The sequence below is a fragment of the Oncorhynchus masou genome, chromosome 28 (assembly GCF_036934945.1).
Source record: "Oncorhynchus masou masou isolate Uvic2021 chromosome 28, UVic_Omas_1.1, whole genome shotgun sequence".
Taxonomy (NCBI): domain Eukaryota; kingdom Metazoa; phylum Chordata; class Actinopteri; order Salmoniformes; family Salmonidae; genus Oncorhynchus; species Oncorhynchus masou.
Window position 1 is genome coordinate 52,975,900 of NC_088239.1, and position 17,215 is coordinate 52,993,114.

Sequence of the window (17,215 nt, forward strand, 5' to 3'; positions counted from 1 at the left end):
AGCAGACAGAGATGCCAGTCTGCATGGAGCAGCCATAGCTGTCAGTCTGCATGGAGCAGCCAGAGCTGCCAGTCTGCATGGAGCAGCCAGAGCTGCCAGTCTGCAAGGAGCTGCCAGTCTGCAAGGAGCTGCCAGTCTGCATGGAGCAGCCAGAGCTGCCAGTCTGCAAGAAGCCGCCAGAGCTGCCAGTCTGCATGGAGCAGCCAGAGCTGTCAGTCTGCATTGAGCAGCCAGAGCTGCCAGTCTGCAAGGAGCTGCCAGTCTGCAAGGAGCTGCCAGAGCTGCCAGTCTGCATGGAGCCGCCAGAGCTGCCAGTCTGCAAGAAGCCGCCAGAGCTGCCGGTCTGCAAGAAGCCGCCAGAGCCGCCAGTCTGCATGGAGCAGCCAGAGCCGCCAGTCTGCATGGAGCAGCCAGAGCCGCCAGTCTGCATGGAGCAGCCAGAGCCGCCAGTCTGCATGGAGCAGCCAGAGCCGCCAGTCTGCATGGAGCAGCCAGAGCCGCCAGTCAGCATGGAGCAGCCAGAGCCGCCAGTCAGCATGGAGCAGCCAGAGCCGCCAGTCAGCATGGAGCAGCCAGAGCCGCCAGTCAGCATGGAGCAGCCAGAGCCGCCAGTCAGCATGGAGCAGCCAGAGCCGCCAGTCAGCATGGTCAGCCAGACTCTTCCAGATCCGCCAGTCAGCCAGACTCTTCCAGATCCGCCAGTCAGCCAGACTCTTCCAGAACCGCCAGTCAGCCAGACTCTTCCAGATCCGCCAGTCAGCCAGACTCTTCCAGATCTGCCAGTCAGCCAGGATCCGCCAGTCAGCCAGACTCTTCCAGATCTGCCAGTCAGCCAGACTCTTCCAGATCCGCCAGTCAGCCAGGATCTGCCAGAACCGCCAGCCAGCCAGGATCTGCCGGATCCAACTACCTGCCTGAGCTTCCTCTCAGTGCTGAGCTTCCCCTCAGTCCCGAGCTTCCCCTCAGTCCCGAGCTTCCCCTCAGTCCCGAGCTTCCCATCAGTCCCGAGCTACCCCTCAGTCCCGAGCTACCCCTCAGTCCCGAGCTACCCCTCAGTCCCGAGCTGCCCCTCAGTCCCGAGCTGTCCCTCAGTCCAGTGGGGTTCTGGGTGAGGACTACTAGGCCATGGTCGGCGGCGAGGGTGGACTATCCAAGGACGCGAGGAGGAGGGACTAAGACATTGATAGAGTGGGGACCACGTCCTGCGCCGGAGCCGCCACCATGGACAGACGCCCACCCGGACCCTCCCCTATTGTTTTGATGTGCGTCCGGGAGTCCGCACCTTAGGGGGGGGGTTCTGTCACGCCCTGGTCAAAACATATTGTGTTTGTCTTTATTTATTTGGTCAGGCCAGGGTGTGACATGGGTTTATTGTGGTGTGTTTTGTCTTGGGGTTTTGTTAGGTATTGGGTGTGTGGTTTAGTGGGATATCTAGCATAGTCTATGGCTGTCTGGAGTGGTTCTCAGAGGCAGGTGTTTATCGTTGTCTCTGATTGGTAACCATATTTAGGCAGCCATATTCTTTGAGTATTTCGTGGGTGATTGTTCCTGTCTCTGTGTTTGTGTTCACCAGATAGGCTGTATAGGTTTTCACGTTTGTTCTTTGTTTTGTTCGTTATTTCATGTCTAGTTCATTTCATTAAAGAACATGAATAACCATCACGCTGCATTTTGGTCCGCTTCTCCTTCGACAGACGAGAACCGTTACAGTAAGTGAAAATGAAAAAAATACAAAATCTCTCTCTTTCTCTCTCTTGCTTCTCATTCATTTTTGAATAAATGAATTTGTTCAAAACTGTTGAACTATTGTTTTTCTCTCTCCTTGAGTCAACTACTCACTACATTTTATGAACTTCAGTGCTAGCTAGCTATAGCTTATGCTTTCAGTACTAGATTCATTCTCTGATCCTTTGATTGGGTGGACAACATGTCAGTTCATTCTGCAAGAGCTCTGACAATTTGGAGGATTCCTCTGGAGGTTGTCATAATTACTATGTAAGTCTATGGAAGGGGGTGAGAACCATGAGCCTCCTAGGTTTTGTATTGAAGCCAATGTAACCAGAGGAGGGCGGAAACTAGCTGTCCTCCGGCTACACCATGGTGCTATCACTACAGAGTGATGTTGCGGCTACTGTAGACCTTCATTGCAAGTGCAGTGTGTTTTAATCAATTATTTGGTGATGTGAATATAGTTAGTATAGTGTCATCTAAAAATTATAACTTTATAAATGTTTCACTATTTACATTTTTCTGAAATTCACTGTTGAGGACAGTCCTCCCCTTTCTCCTCTGAGGAGCCTCCACTGGTCCACACGCTCACGTACATGCGTGCTCACATGCACACACATACCTATCTGTGGGGTCAGTAGTACATAAGTAGCATTGCAGGTAACAGGGGAGTCAGTAGAACAGCAGTAAAGGAGAGAGGCTTCTACAATACACCTGTCCTCTGGTCACCTCTGCAGCTCAGAACAGACAAAATGACACAGGATTATTTTGGGTTCTCCTTAGTTAGAAGTGTGCCTAATAATGGCACAGTGGCAGTCAACAACCCAGCGGATATCTCTGTGATTGTGATCTACTTTGTGGTTGTCCTGGCAGTCGGAGTATGGGTGAGTTCCTTAATCTTTCCATTGACACATTGACACTAAAACAACTCTGTGTCTGTGAATAGTTAATCCCTCAGAAAGGAACAGAGAGCATGTTTTAGTTGAATCTGGAAAAAAGCTGTTTTCTCTATTCTGAATATGATTTTTTTAAATAAAAAAATAGAAGCATCTTCATAGTGTTTCGATGAGTTTCCTTCTGAGTGATAATATGTCCTTATATTTACAAACATAAAATATGAATTATGATATTCTACACTTTCTATACGAAGTTATTCAGATGGCCTCCAAAAACATAATCACGAATGGGTTAATGGCTGGACTCATGCAGTACACTTGTTGCTGCAGATATTGTCCAACCTGTGCCAGGTACATTATGCAGAAATTCTCCTCAAGTGTATGTCAAGTAGCCTATGAATACCAAATGTCAAGTAGCCTATGAATACCAAGTGTCAAGTAGCCTATGAATACCAAGTGTTAAGTTGCCTATGAATACCCAGTATCAAGTTGCCTATGAATACCAAGTGTCAAGTAGCCTGTGAACACCCAGTGTCAAATAGCCTATGAATACCAAGTGACAAATAGCCTATGAATACCCAGTGTCAAGTAACCTGTAAATACCAAGTGTCAAGTATCCTATAAATACCAAGTGTCAAGTAGGCTATGAATACCAAGCGCCAAGTAACCTATGAATACCAAGTGTCAAGTAGCCTATGAATACCAAGTGTCAAGTAGCCTGTGAATACCAAGCGTTAAGTAGCCTATGAATACCAAGTATCAAGTAGCCCATGAATACCATGTGTCAAGTAGCCTATGAATACCACATGTCAAGTAGCCTATGAATACCAAGTGTCAAGTAGACTATGAATACCAAGTGTTAAGTAGCCTATGAATACCAAGTGTCAAGGAGACTATGAATACCCAGTGTCAAGTAGTCTATGAATACCCAGTGTCAAGTAGCCTATGAATACCAAGCGCCAAGTAGCCTATGAATACCCAGTGTCAAGTAACCTAGGAATACCAAGTGTCAAGTAGACTATGAATACCACACATCAAGTAGCCTATGAACACCAAGTGTCAAGTAGACAGTGAATACCAAGTGTTAAGTAACCTGTGAATACCAAGTGTCAAGTGGCCCATGAATACCAAGTGGCAAGTAGCCTATGAATACCACATATCAAGTAGTCCATGAATACTAAGTGTCAAGTATCCTATGAATACCACATGTCAAGTAGCCTAGGAATACCCAGTGTCAAGTAGCCTATGAATACCAAGTGTCAAGTAGCCTATGAATACCAAGTGTCAAGTAACCTACGAAGACCAAGTGTCAAGTAGCCTATGAATACCAAGTGTTAAGTAGCCTATGAATACCAAGTGCACTGACATCTCATTGAAGTACCTGGATTGCTTCAATTTATGCTCAGCTGCAAAATGTACAATATTGACAGACATTTATAGAACAAGTCACCAAGTATGTTTGAATTAAATAGCTGAGGAATACATTTGCATTTGTCATATTGTTTCAGATGTGTGGAGAGTCGATACAGTACTAACTACACACCCACTGGGCACAGACGTCAAACTAACATCTATTCCTCATTGGTTCAACGTACATGTAGTTTCATTGAAATTGTGTGGAAACAACTTTGATTCAACCAGTGTGTGCTCAGTGGTTAGTGCTGATTGATGATTGACCCAAACAATGTTTACAAGATGTAGTAAACCATCAGTGTGAAACTAACAGAGTCCAATTAAACACCATATAAACAAAAATGTATATTGACCTTGTATATATAACTGAAAAAGTTGCAAATGACCGTATCATGTAACAAGGTTATTGATCAACATGATCCCTGATACATGAATATGGTATCTCAAAACAACTCAATTAACAAGTCTCTCTTTGCAGGCTATGGTGAGCACAAACCGAGCCACCGTAGGTGGATTCTTCCTGGCAGGAAGAAGCATGGTGTGGTGGCCAGTGAGTATAAGTCTTCTCTCAGGACAGTCTATTACATATTATAAACTGGGTGGTTTGAGCCCTGAATGCTGATACATTATTACGTTCAAAGGCATCGAACTCGCTCTAATTTACTGGCCACTGTTTATGACAGTGACACATATTTGGAAAGACACACCCTGTTCTCCTGAACTATCCTAATCCGTGCCTGTATTCCATGGAAGTGTCCAGCTCATACTTAAATCAAGGTCATAATCTTTTATCTTGATGTGTTGGAAGCCCATATATCATATGCCCTTCATATGAGACTGCTCCTAATGACTCAATAATGACTGATGCTGATTATACCAGTACACGTGAGGTGTCTAACTTAATTGCATATTTCCCTTCTGTCCTCCTACTCTTACATCTCTATCTATCTATGTAATCACCTCATCTCATATGGACCATGTACTTGGCAACCTTTACCCCATTATCTTACATGGTACACCTGTTGTTGTTGTTGTTGTAAATGTTCCTTTATGAATGAAGTTCTTCTCAATGACCTTCCATATCCAAAAACTGTGGAAGAATATCATTACTTTCTGTAGAAATTGATCATGAACATTCCTCTGTCCTTCCTCTCCAGATTGGGGCATCCCTCTTTGCGAGCAACATTGGCAGTGGGCATTTTGTTGGCATCGCAGGGACTGCGGCTGCAGGTGGACTTGCCATTGGCGGATTCGAATGGAATGTGAGTGGCAACGTCTAATGTAAATAAATATCGTGATAACCTCTCATGCAAACATCATCATAACCTCTGACACGTACCTGATATTATCACTCATCTCATCGCTATCTCTATTATCATCTCATCTCTATCTCTGTTATCATCTCATCTCTACATCTGTTATCATCTCATCTCTATCTCTGTTATCATCTCATCTTTATCTCTGTAATCATCTCATCTCTATCTCTATTATCATCTCAATCTCTGTTATAATCTCATTTCTATCTCTATTATCATCTCATCTCTATCTATGTAATCATCTCATCTCAATCTCTATTATCATCTCATCTCTATCTCTATTATCATTATCTCACCTCTATCTCTGTCATCATCTCATCTTTATCTCTGAAATCATCTCATCTCTATCTCTATTATAATCTCATCTCTATCGCTGTTATCATCTCATCTTTATCTCTATTATCATCGCATCTCTATCTCTATTATCATCGCATCTCTATCTCTATTATCATCTAATCTCTATCTCTATAATCATCTAATCTCATCTCTATTATCATCTCATCTCTATCTCTATTATCATCTCATCTCTATCTCTGTTATAATCTCTCTCTATTATCATCTCATCTCTATTTCTATTGCACTCTGCAATTATTTGTATAAAAGGTGCTCTTTTTTTTATACATGTTTATTATCTATATTGGGTCTGATAAGCGTGTAGGTTAAATGTCACTATATGATCGATACTAGAGGATAGCAGTGGGCAAAAGCAGTAACACGTAAAGTAAAAGATAACTCTGTCATTTCATGAATTGCCCATCTGAACCCTTAGGATGTGTGTTTTTCAGGCCCTTGTGGTGGTGATCATTCTTGGATGGCTCTTTGTTCCCATTTACATCAAAGCTGGGGTGAGAACAACCTTTTCTGCTATTACAGTGTAATTACCATTATACCATGCCATTTCGTACATTTCTGTAGCATATAATCTAGTGCTATTCCACAATGTAATCATGTCTACTGGATTTGTTTAGGTGGTGACCATGCCAGAGTACTTGAGGAAGAGGTTTGGAGGCCAGCGCATCCGCATCTATCTCTCAGTGCTCTCACTCTTCCTCTATGTCTTCACTAAGATCTCAGTGAGTCACTCATATCACTGTTAATTGTATATTACTGTTGAAAACAACAAGGTACACTGTATGTATACACTACCGTTCAAAAGTTTGGGGTCACTTAGAAATGTTCTTGTTTTTGAAAGAAAAGCTAATTATATGTCCATTTAAACAACAGTTTTGCTGGTAATATTTAATGAAGCTGCCAGTTGAGGACTTGTGAGGTGTCTGTTTCTCAAACTAGACAATCTAATGTACTTGTCCTCTTGCTCAGTTGTGCACCGGGGCCTCCCACTCCTCATTCTATTCTGGTTAGGGCCAGTTTGTGCTGTTATGTGAAGGGAATAGTACACAGCGTTGTACCAGATCTTCAGTTTCTTGGCAATGTCTCGCATGGAATAGCCTTCTCAGGACAAGAATAGAGTTTCAGAAGAAAGTTATTTGTTTCTGGCTATTTTGAGCTTGTAATCAAACCCACAAATGCTGATGCCCCAGATACTCAACTAGTCTAAAGAAGGCCAGTTTTATTGCTTGTTTCAGCAAGGGGCAACAAAGTTTCATCACGTTGTTAAAAGTCCATGTTAATTTATGTACGTAGAAACTGACTCAACTTCAAGAATGTTCGGCCATCTGGTCTTCAGTCAGCTGTTCGTTTATGACAGTTATTATATTGAAAATTTTCTTCATCCAAAATTGTGTGCTAGCCCTTCCTTTGTCATTAATCCCCCTCTCTCTCTCTCTCTCTCACTCTCTCTCTCTCTCTCTCTTTCAATCTTTCTCCCTCTCTCTCTCTCTCTCTCTCTCTCTCTCTCTCTCTCTCTCTTTCAATCTCTCTCTCTCTCTCTCTCTCTCTCAATCTCTCTCTCTCTCTCTCTCTCTCTCTCTCTCTCTCTCTCTCTTCAATCTCTCTTTCTCAGGCAGATATGTTTTCTGGAGCCATCTTTATTAACCAGGCTCTGGGGCTGAATATCTACCTTGCTGTGATTCTCCTGCTAAGTATCACGGCTCTATACACCGTCACAGGTATATCAATACATACTCTCAACTTATACACTACACAACTGTAGATAGCAGTGATATACACTGAGTGTACAAAACATGCTCTTTCCATGACATAGACTGACCAGGTCAATTCAGGTGAAAGCTATGATCCCTTATTGATGTCACTTGTTAAATCCACCAATCAGTGTAGATGAAAGGGAGGAGACAGGTTAAAGAAGGATTTTTAAGCCTTGAGACAAGTGAGACATGGATTGTGTATGTGTGCCATTCAGAGGGTGAATGGGCAAGACAAAATATTTACGTGCCTTTGAGCGGAGTATGGTAGTAGGTGCCAGGTGCACCAGCTTTTCACGCTCAACAGATTCCTGTGTGTATCAAGAATGGTCCACCACCCAAAGGACATCCAGACAACTTGACCAAACTGTGGGAAGCATTGGAGTCAACATGTGCCAGCATCACTGTAGAATGCTTTCCACACATTGTAGATTCCATGCCACATCGAATTGAGGCTGTTCTGAGGGCAAAAGGGGGTGCATCTCAGTATTAGGAAGGTGTTCCTAATGTTTTGTACACTTAGTGTATAGCAGCGATATATAACTAATTCACTGAGAGGAGCCCTATATCAACTATGTCCATTTAAACCAATATGGAGTTCTTATCTGTAACCATGGCAGAGTGGAGTAAAGTCCATCCTGTATCATTGTATTTGAGTCTTAATAGCAGACTATGTCTAACAGCACAAATGCCTTCCTCCAAGGCTGTTTATCTCCTGTACCACATGGGTAATTACCCATACACCCTGATAAAACCTTGTTGTTCACCTCTGTAATGATGCATTAATTCCTGGATTTTAGTTCACTGACAGGCCTTCAGCAAGGTCAGTAATGCAACACTGTCTCTGTATAAGATTGGGTTTCAATAATACTCATATAAACATGTAATGTAGATTAGTCTAGACTGTCTACTGAGTGGCACAGCAGTTTAAGACACTGCATCTTAGTGCTAGAGGCATCCCTACAGACCCGGGTTCAATTCCAGGCTGTATCACAACTGACCGTGATTGAGAGTCCCATAGGGCGGCGCACAATTGGCCCAGCGTTGTCCGGGTTACGGTTTGGCCGGGGTAGGCCGTCATTGTAAATTGCCTCGTTAATTAAAGGTGAAATATAAAATAAAAGTCTCTGTATAGGATTAGGTTTTCATAATGCTCATATAAACATGTAGTGGAGTTTAGTATAGGTTTTGTAAATATCATACATGAAGGTGAGTTAACTGCTGAAAATAGAGTGACTCACAGCATCAAATACTGTCATGAGCACGTGACACATCGATGCTTTCGAGGTGCAGTCAACAGCAAAAGTTGTGTGCACTGTTATTCTTTGCTCGATTTTCAGTCTGTAAGGCAGCCCCACGCAAATGTATGTAGGCCACTGTATCTTCTTTATTAACATTGTGCTCAAATGAATATTATTGACCTACATGTATATTCATATACCGTACACAACTACTGAGGGGAGTTATAGAGTCTATGTGATAGACAAACATCAAACGAACAACTGGACCACTAACAGGCTATCCCTTTTGACCAAGGGCAATCATTAAAGTAAAAAATAAGCATCACGTTGACAGTGTAAATGAGTACTACAGTGGTTTTCCACAGCTTAGTCATTGACTGTAACCCTGTATGAGTGATGAGTGGGATTGTGTTGTGCTGACTCTCACCACGTGCACTCTGCTTCAGGTGGACTGGCTGCAGTGATCTACACAGACACATTGCAGACCATCATCATGGTCGTGGGATCTTTCATCCTCATGGGTTATGGTAAGGTATTTATTCATCCTCATGGGCTATGGTAATGTATTTATTCATCCTCATGGGTTATGGTAATGTATTTATTCACCCACATGGGTTATGGGAATGTATTTATTCATCCTCATGGGCTATGGTAATGTCTTTATTCACCCACATGGGTTATGGTAATGTATTTATTCACCCACATGGGTTATGGTAATGATTTATTCATCCTCATGGGTTATGGTAATGTATTTATTCATCCCCATGGGTTATGGTAATGTATTTATTCATCCCCATGGGTTATGGTAATGATTTATTCATCCCCATGGGTTATGGTAATGATTTATTCATCCCCATGGGTTATGGTAATGATTTATTCATCCCCATGGGTTATGGTAATGATTTATTCATCCCCATGGGTTATGGTAATGATTTATTCATCCTCATGGGTTATGGTAATGTATTTATTCATCCCCATGGGTTATGGTAATGTATTTATTCATCCCCATGGGTTATGGTAATGATTTATTCATCCCCATGGGTTATGGTAATGATTTATTCATCCTCATGGGTTATGGTAATGGATTTATTCATCCCCATGGGTTATGGTAATGATTTATTCATCCCCATGGGTTATGGTAATGATTTATTCATCCTCATGGGTTATGGTAATGTATTTATTCATCCCCATGGGTTATGGTAATGATTTATTCATCCTCATGGGTTATGGTAAGGTATTTATTCACCCACATGGGTTATGGTAATGTATTTATTCATCCTCATGGGTTATGGTAATGTATTTATTCATCCTCATGGGCTATGGTAATGTATTCATTCATCCTCATGGGTTATGGTAATGTATTTATTCACCCTCATGGGCTATGGTAATGTATTTATTAATCCTCATGGGCTATGGTAATGTATTTATTAATCCTCATGGGCTATGGTAATGTATTTATTCACCCTCATGGGCTATGGTAATGTATTTATTAATCCTCATGGGCTATGGTAATGTATTTATTCATCCTCATGGGCTATGGTAATGTATTTATTAATCCTCATGGGCTATGGTAATGTATTTATTCATACTCATGGGCTATGGTAATGTAGGTATTCATCCTCCTCATGGGTTATGGTAATGTATATATTCATCCTCATGGGTTATGGCAATGTATTTATTCATTGCCTCCTTTCCTTTTCCTATAACTACATATCTCTTCTTTGTCCTCCCTTCTTTATTCCCTTCCTCCAATGCATTCCTTTTTCTCCTTCCCCCCTTTCTACAGAGTATCATTTCCTTGATTTATTCTCTTCTTCCAATTCCTCCAACCTCTCTCATCCCTCTTTCCCAACCCTCTTCGGTCTGTCTCCTCAGCCTTCAATGAGGTGGGAGGTTATGAGAACTTCCAGACGCGCTACATGGAGGCCATACCCACTCTGACTGGGGTCAACATCAGTGAGAGCTGCTACACCCCTCGGCCTGACTCCTTCCACATCTTCAGGGACGCGGTGACAGGGGACCTGCCCTGGCCAGGCCTGGTGTTTGGCCTCACTGTCCAGGCCACCTGGTACTGGTGCACTGATCAGGTAGCCTACTGCTCCATAGGGAATGAATAAGTCTAACACCCTCCCTCAGTTACATGCACACGCACACACACTAATGTGTGTGTCATTACCATGGCCATTCTTTTCAGCCAGCTCTCAGCTTGTCTTAGCTTAAGTGGCTGCCTTATGAAGAGAAGCATGCTTTTAGTTAGACCCAAATGCACTTCCTTCCCACAGACTTAAATAAGACTAAAAGCCGGGAACACAGAGGTGACTGTGAAAAAAGAACAGGATATTGACTTACACAATCACACACACGAGCGAGCACTCACTCACACACGTTAAATACGCACGTTGAAACAGTTTATTCGATTAGCAGAACTCAAAGCTTAAGTTTCTCTAATTCATATATGATAGCGCCATGCCTTCTTCTGTGATCAGCAATTTGGGTCACGTTCGGAAAGGAAAACATTTCCTTTGATGAATATTTCCGCTAGAAAAGCTGCATACACATTTGTGCCTGTCAGAAGATATGTGGCTGTATGGTGCATGGAAGGAATGACGAGTGCATTTGACTTCAAACCCCTTTTCATTCCCCTCTCCTCTTGATATTGACATATTCAAGCAATACAGAGGCACCATACTTCTGTTTAACCATGAACACGTAAATCCATCACCTCTTCAGTCACTGGAGGGTTGTTATCTCTCCTGTCACCTAGGTGATTGTCCAGCGCTGTCTATCTGCCAAGAATCTTTCCCATGTCAAGGCTGGCTGTATCCTGTGTGGCTACCTGAAGCTGCTGCCCATGTTCCTCATGGTCTTCCCTGGCATGATCAGCCGAATCCTCTACCCAGACGAGGTGGCTTGCGTGGAACCAGAGGAGTGTCTGAGGTACTGTGGGGCCCGTGTTGGCTGCACCAACATTGCTTATCCCAAACTGGTGGTGGACCTCATGCCAAATGGTGGGTAACAGAAGATACTAGTCCATCTAGTAACAATGACAGTCCTGGCACCACTATCAAATTAGATTAAATTGTATTTGTCACATGTGCCGAATACGACCTCGTCGTGAAATGCTTTACTTACAAGCCCTTAACCAACAATGTAGTTCAAGAAATGGAGTTGAGAAAATATTTACGAAATATACTGAGGTAAAAAAAGAAGGTAATATTAAATAACACAATAAAATAACAATACTGATACTAGCGAGTAGCAGCAGTGTAAAAACAAAGGGTGAGGGGTCAATGTAGATAGTCCAGGTGGACATTAAATACATTTTTCATCAGTCTTATGGCTTGGGGGTAGAAGCTGTTATGGAGCCTTTTGGACCTAGACTTGGCACTCCAGTACCGCTTGCCGTACGGTAGCGGAGAGAACAGTCTATGACTTTGACAGAAAATAAATAAATTAGGACCTTCCGGATAATGAGCAGTTGCCATACAGGAGGTGATGCAACTGGTCAGGATGCTCTCAATGGTGTAGCTAAAGAACTTTTTGAGGATCTGGGGAACCATGCCAAATATTTTCAGCCTCCTGAGGGGGAAAAGGTGTTGTCGTGCCCTCTTCATGACTGTCTTGGTGTGTTTGGACCATGATAGTTTGATGGTGACGTGGACACCAAGGCACTTGAAACTCTCGACCTGCTCCACTTAAAAAATGTCGATGAGAATGGGGGCGTGTTTGGCTGCAGTCCACGATCAGCTCCTTTGTCTTGCTCACGTTGAGGGAGAGGTTGTTGTCCTGGCACCGCACTGCACAGGGACTATGTTACTACAACACTGTTACTACTGCTACAAATAGTGGATTCAATAAGTACTACTCCTTATTCCAGGAAAACAGTTGTTGCTGCCAATACAATCAACCATCACATTCGTACATCTCTTCATTCCTTCTCTTTTCTCTTTTCTACACCTATCCTAATCTGCCTTCCCTCCATTCCTGTTCTCCTTTGCATCCCCTCCCTCCCTGCCCTCTCCTCCTATCCTCCCCCTCTTTCCTGCAGGTCTGCGAGGCCTGATGCTGTCGGTGATGATGGCGTCTCTGATGAGCTCCCTGACCTCCATCTTCAACAGTGCCAGCACCCTGTTCACGATGGACATTTACACCAAGATACGCAGCTCCTCCTCCGAGAAGGAACTCATGATCGCTGGGAGGTACAGTAACACACAGCTCAGCCTGCTCGAGTTCTTTGGACTTCACTTGCTTTAATACATGTGTGTATATGCTTGTGTTTGTGTATGTTTGCATTTAGATAAATGGGTAATATTGATATTGATGTATTATTCTTGGCTATGTAGGGTGTTTATCCTGGTTCTGATCGGGGTGAGTATAGCGTGGATCCCTGTGGTCCAGTCTGCTCAGAGCGGCCAGCTCTTTGACTACATCCAGTCAATCACCAGCTACCTGACTCCGCCCATCGCTGCCACCTTCATGCTCGCCATCTTCTGTAAGCGCGTCAATGAGCCGGTGAGTCTCTAACTTAACAAAAGTCAGTGTGATATAAACTAGTTTCCTTGAGCTACCTGTGGTTTGAACTGGTTTATTTAATCTGTTGTCTAATTAAGCAATAAGGTACCTGAGGGGTTTGTGGTATATGGTCAATATACCACAGCTAAGGGCCGTATCCAGGCACTCCGCATTGCGTCGTGCAATAAATGACAACCCTTAGCCGTGGTATATTGGCCATATATCACATGCCCCTCGGGCCTTATTGCTTAAGTAGTTTATCTGAACTCTGCTGGCTAGGCTCAAAGGACCCTGGTTACCACTTTCACCATTTACTGCCTTGTTTGTGTTATACGTGATGTTTGTGCAATTGGAAGTGAACCATGAAAATGTGTTGAGTCACAGACCTCCCCCACTTTCAGGGTGTGTTCTATGGCCTTACGATAGGCCTGGCTATTGGCTTAACCAGAATGATCAGTGAGTTTGCCTATGGGACAGGAAGCTGTGTGACCCCCACTAACTGTCCTGAGATCATCTGTGGGGTCCACTACCTCTACTTCTCCATTATTCTGTTCTGTATCTCCTGCCTGCTGATAGTCAGCATCTCCCTCATGACCAAACCCATCGACGACAAACATGTAAGTTACAACTTCCCCCAATAGTCAAACTTATTTAGTTATTCTTCCATCCGTGAATGTTAATTGAATAAAAACGCAGTCTCTCTGCCATCTCTAAATTAATTTCTCACCATGTGTTTGTCCTGTGCCTCTTCCTCCCTCCATCTGCAGTTGCACCGCTTGTGCTGGCAGCTGAGGAACAGCACAGAGGAGAGGGTGGATCTGGAGCTAGACAATTGGAAAGAAGATCAAGAACCTACCTATGTGGATATTGATGATAAGAGAGGTCTCTCTCCAATCTCTATCTGTTACTCCGTGACACACATACAGATTTTATTTCTCACATTTACAACCACACACTGTTTCCTCATCCCTGTGTTTGTGTGTCTGTGCAGAGCCCACCGAGGAGCCAGGCTGTTGTAAGAAGGCAGTGTTGAGCTTCTGTGGCTTGGAGAAATCGACTGCTCCCAAGCTGAGTGCTGAGGAGCAGGCTGAGCTGCAGAGGCAACTCACAGACACCTCAGAGAAACCCATGTGGAGGAACGTGGTAAATGCCAACGCCATCATCCTCCTGTGCGTCTGTGTTTTCTTGCACGGCTTCTACGGTTAAACATCTCCTCATACTGGAACCCCCCCCTGCCCTGGAGTCTGGACTGTCTAACCATAAACTTGGGTAGTCTCCTCTTTCAACCCTGAAATCCCCCCCTGACTCACAGGCCCACAATGCACTGTGAATTGCCACCTCTCTTACACTCCCTCCCTCTATCCATCATCTGTACAGGTCGCTCTTAACCTCTTAACTCTGTAATCTCCACACCCCCGCAACGTGGTCAATGTCTACGAACACCTTACCTAGCTCCATACCAGAACGGGCCTAGGCCCTCTAACTGGGAGTCACAACGCTCCTTTGTTTGGTGTTCTTTGTTCTTTGCTTTGTGGACTTTAAATGTATGTACATGTATGTTGAATGTGGAATGAAGATCATGAGGATGATGAAGAGGATAATGATGATGATGATACTGATGATGGTGCTGATGAAGGATCTGAATAGAACTCGGTGTCCAATGGTATCCAATGTTCACTTTGAACTTTCTCCCCATCATGAAGTTACTATGGTTTGGTATATTAACACCAGATTGAGCTGCAGTAGGAATAAACTTGCATAATTTAAGATTTGAAAGAGTATCATTACCAAGATAACACTGTAGAGCCAGTGGATTTTTAAAGCATTGACACATCAAATGTTGTTGGCAATGAGAGGAAAAAGGCCAATACAACACATATACTTATTGAACTCGTATGACACGTATCTGGTAGCTTTCTTTTACTGAATGAATAAAGTATTCAACCTTAGTTCGACAAACGCTGAGAACTCCCCGATTGTTCAGAGATGAGGGATGGACTCACAAACTGACTATCACACATTCGATCTCTGACGGACTACGGTGAATGGGGCCTGGCGATCAAAGGTCCAAAGTGGTGCCATATTTCCTCTTTCCTCTTGCTATTTCGCTTTGCTATGTGTTAATGAATGATATCTCAAAGATGGAAGGAGCAGTACATTTCCTCATGGTACTGGAGTAATAACCCACTCCATGCACAAGCACACACATCCGAGCCATGCTTCTCTGTACTGCCCCCTGCCTGTCATAACAGTAAATGCATCTGGAGGACCAAGAATGTAAAATATCAGTCACATGGGGTGGTTTACACTCTATTCGTGGAAGGGCTCTCTATTCAATCGGCATCGCGGAATTTCCTTTTAACAGCGTTTATTGAAATTTAAAGGAAATGTTCCCGGCAGGGTAGCCTAGTGGTTAGAGCGGAAGGTTGCAAGTTCAAACCCCCAAGCTGACAAGGTACAAATCTGGCAGGCAGTTAACCCACTGTTCCCAGGCCGTCATTGAAAATAAGAATGTGTTCTTAACTGACTTGCCTGGTTAAATAAAGGTAAAAAAAAATAATTAGCACAGACTGCATTCACAGTAAACCGCTGCATATGTCAGTTCAATCAGAAATGACCTTTACATTTTCATCACACAACCTGAAACCCTTCAACTGTACAGATTGAATAGAGCCCTAAGTATACCTGTTACAAGTAGTTTCCCCTAACCCTAGAATGGTATTCGGGTTGTTCCACGTCATTTCAGCAAGCCATCACACCGACCAGAGCAGATTGTTCTAAAATGTTTTCTGTAGTTAGAAACCGATTATTTTTTTGAAAGACAATTTGAACTCTATGGATTGCACCCAAATTGGCCATTTAATTTATAGGATTCATACAATTCTCCACTGTTCTGGTGCACTGGCTACGACGCTGTGAACAGCGTGAAGCGAACCCGTGCGCGTGAGCTGTGTGACTGTGTGAGAGCCAAGTCTTGCATCTCGCTCATCTCAATATCTCCAGTGCTGCTCGTGGCAACAGGATTTTGCTGAGTTTACCTTTAAGACATGAGGATTCCAAATAAATGCTCAAAAGCCACCAACGGACGCCCCAAACCCCACACCACGCCCACCCCAATGCCCAGTAGGACTAAACAGTTTCTGTGTCTGACAAGTCGTACGATGCTGCGGCCTGGAGTATTTCTTCATACTATGTAATGTATTCCCAGTGAATCTGGTAATGTTTATTAACCCCTATTCAGAGAAATGAGTAATGGAAGTCACTTGCCTTATATTGCATCTAACCCTAGAATGGTATTAGAATGTCCTACAGCTGTAATACTGAGCGCAACCATAGCCCTTTAACGTCAAGTGTGCCATAGGGAGGTTTTGGATTGAATCCTACCGCAACTGTAAAAGTCCCTCTAACACGCTGCCATCTTATAAGCATCTGTCTCTCGTCTCAAAACATCCACATATGAATTGTATTCTTTTTGCACACAACACACAATCTCTCTCTCTCTCTCTCTCTCTGTCTCTCTGTCTCTCTCTCTCTCTCTCTCTCTCTCTCTCTCTCTCTCTCTCTCTCTCTCTCTCTCTCTCTCTCTCCCTCTCTCTCTCTCTCTCTCTCTCTCTCTCTTTCTCTCTCTCTCTCTCTCTCTCTGCAACACTTTCCCCCTGACATGAAGTGGATTTCCTGCAAACATCCTTATTTCATCATCCTAACAGTAATAACATAATAATAATAACAATTATAATAATAACATAACATCATCATAAAGATAACCTAATTTGTTTTTCAGACTGTTCAAGGGATACATTGGGATTTTGGCAATTAAACTCTTTATCTACTTCCCCAGAAAATACTTCCCTAGTGGATACCATTACTATGTCTCTGCGTGCAGTTTGAAGGAAGTTGCTAACTAGCGGCAGAGGAATAACTGGAAGTCTATGGTAACTGCTAGCATGCTAGTAGATACCATAGACTTCAAGTCATTGTGCAAACGGTAGCATTGGCTCGCGAAACTA

At 43.3% G+C, this 17,215-nt stretch overlaps 1 protein-coding gene across 1 annotated transcript; it reads left to right on the forward strand.

Annotated features, from left to right (window-relative positions):
* Positions 1-2,368: 2,368 nt before the first annotated feature.
* slc5a1 (solute carrier family 5 member 1) lies at positions 2,369-14,975 on the forward strand. The gene is made up of 14 exons (XM_064942590.1): positions 2,369-2,612; positions 4,516-4,587; positions 5,195-5,299; positions 6,139-6,198; positions 6,322-6,426; positions 7,317-7,422; positions 9,143-9,223; positions 10,572-10,783; positions 11,461-11,704; positions 12,745-12,895; positions 13,040-13,208; positions 13,610-13,825; positions 13,976-14,090; positions 14,200-14,975. The coding sequence occupies exons 1-14, from the start codon at positions 2,481-2,483 to the stop codon at positions 14,412-14,414; spliced, it is 1,983 nt and encodes a 660-aa protein (XP_064798662.1). The 5' UTR covers positions 2,369-2,480; the 3' UTR covers positions 14,415-14,975.
* The last annotated feature ends 2,240 nt before the right edge of the window (positions 14,976-17,215 follow it).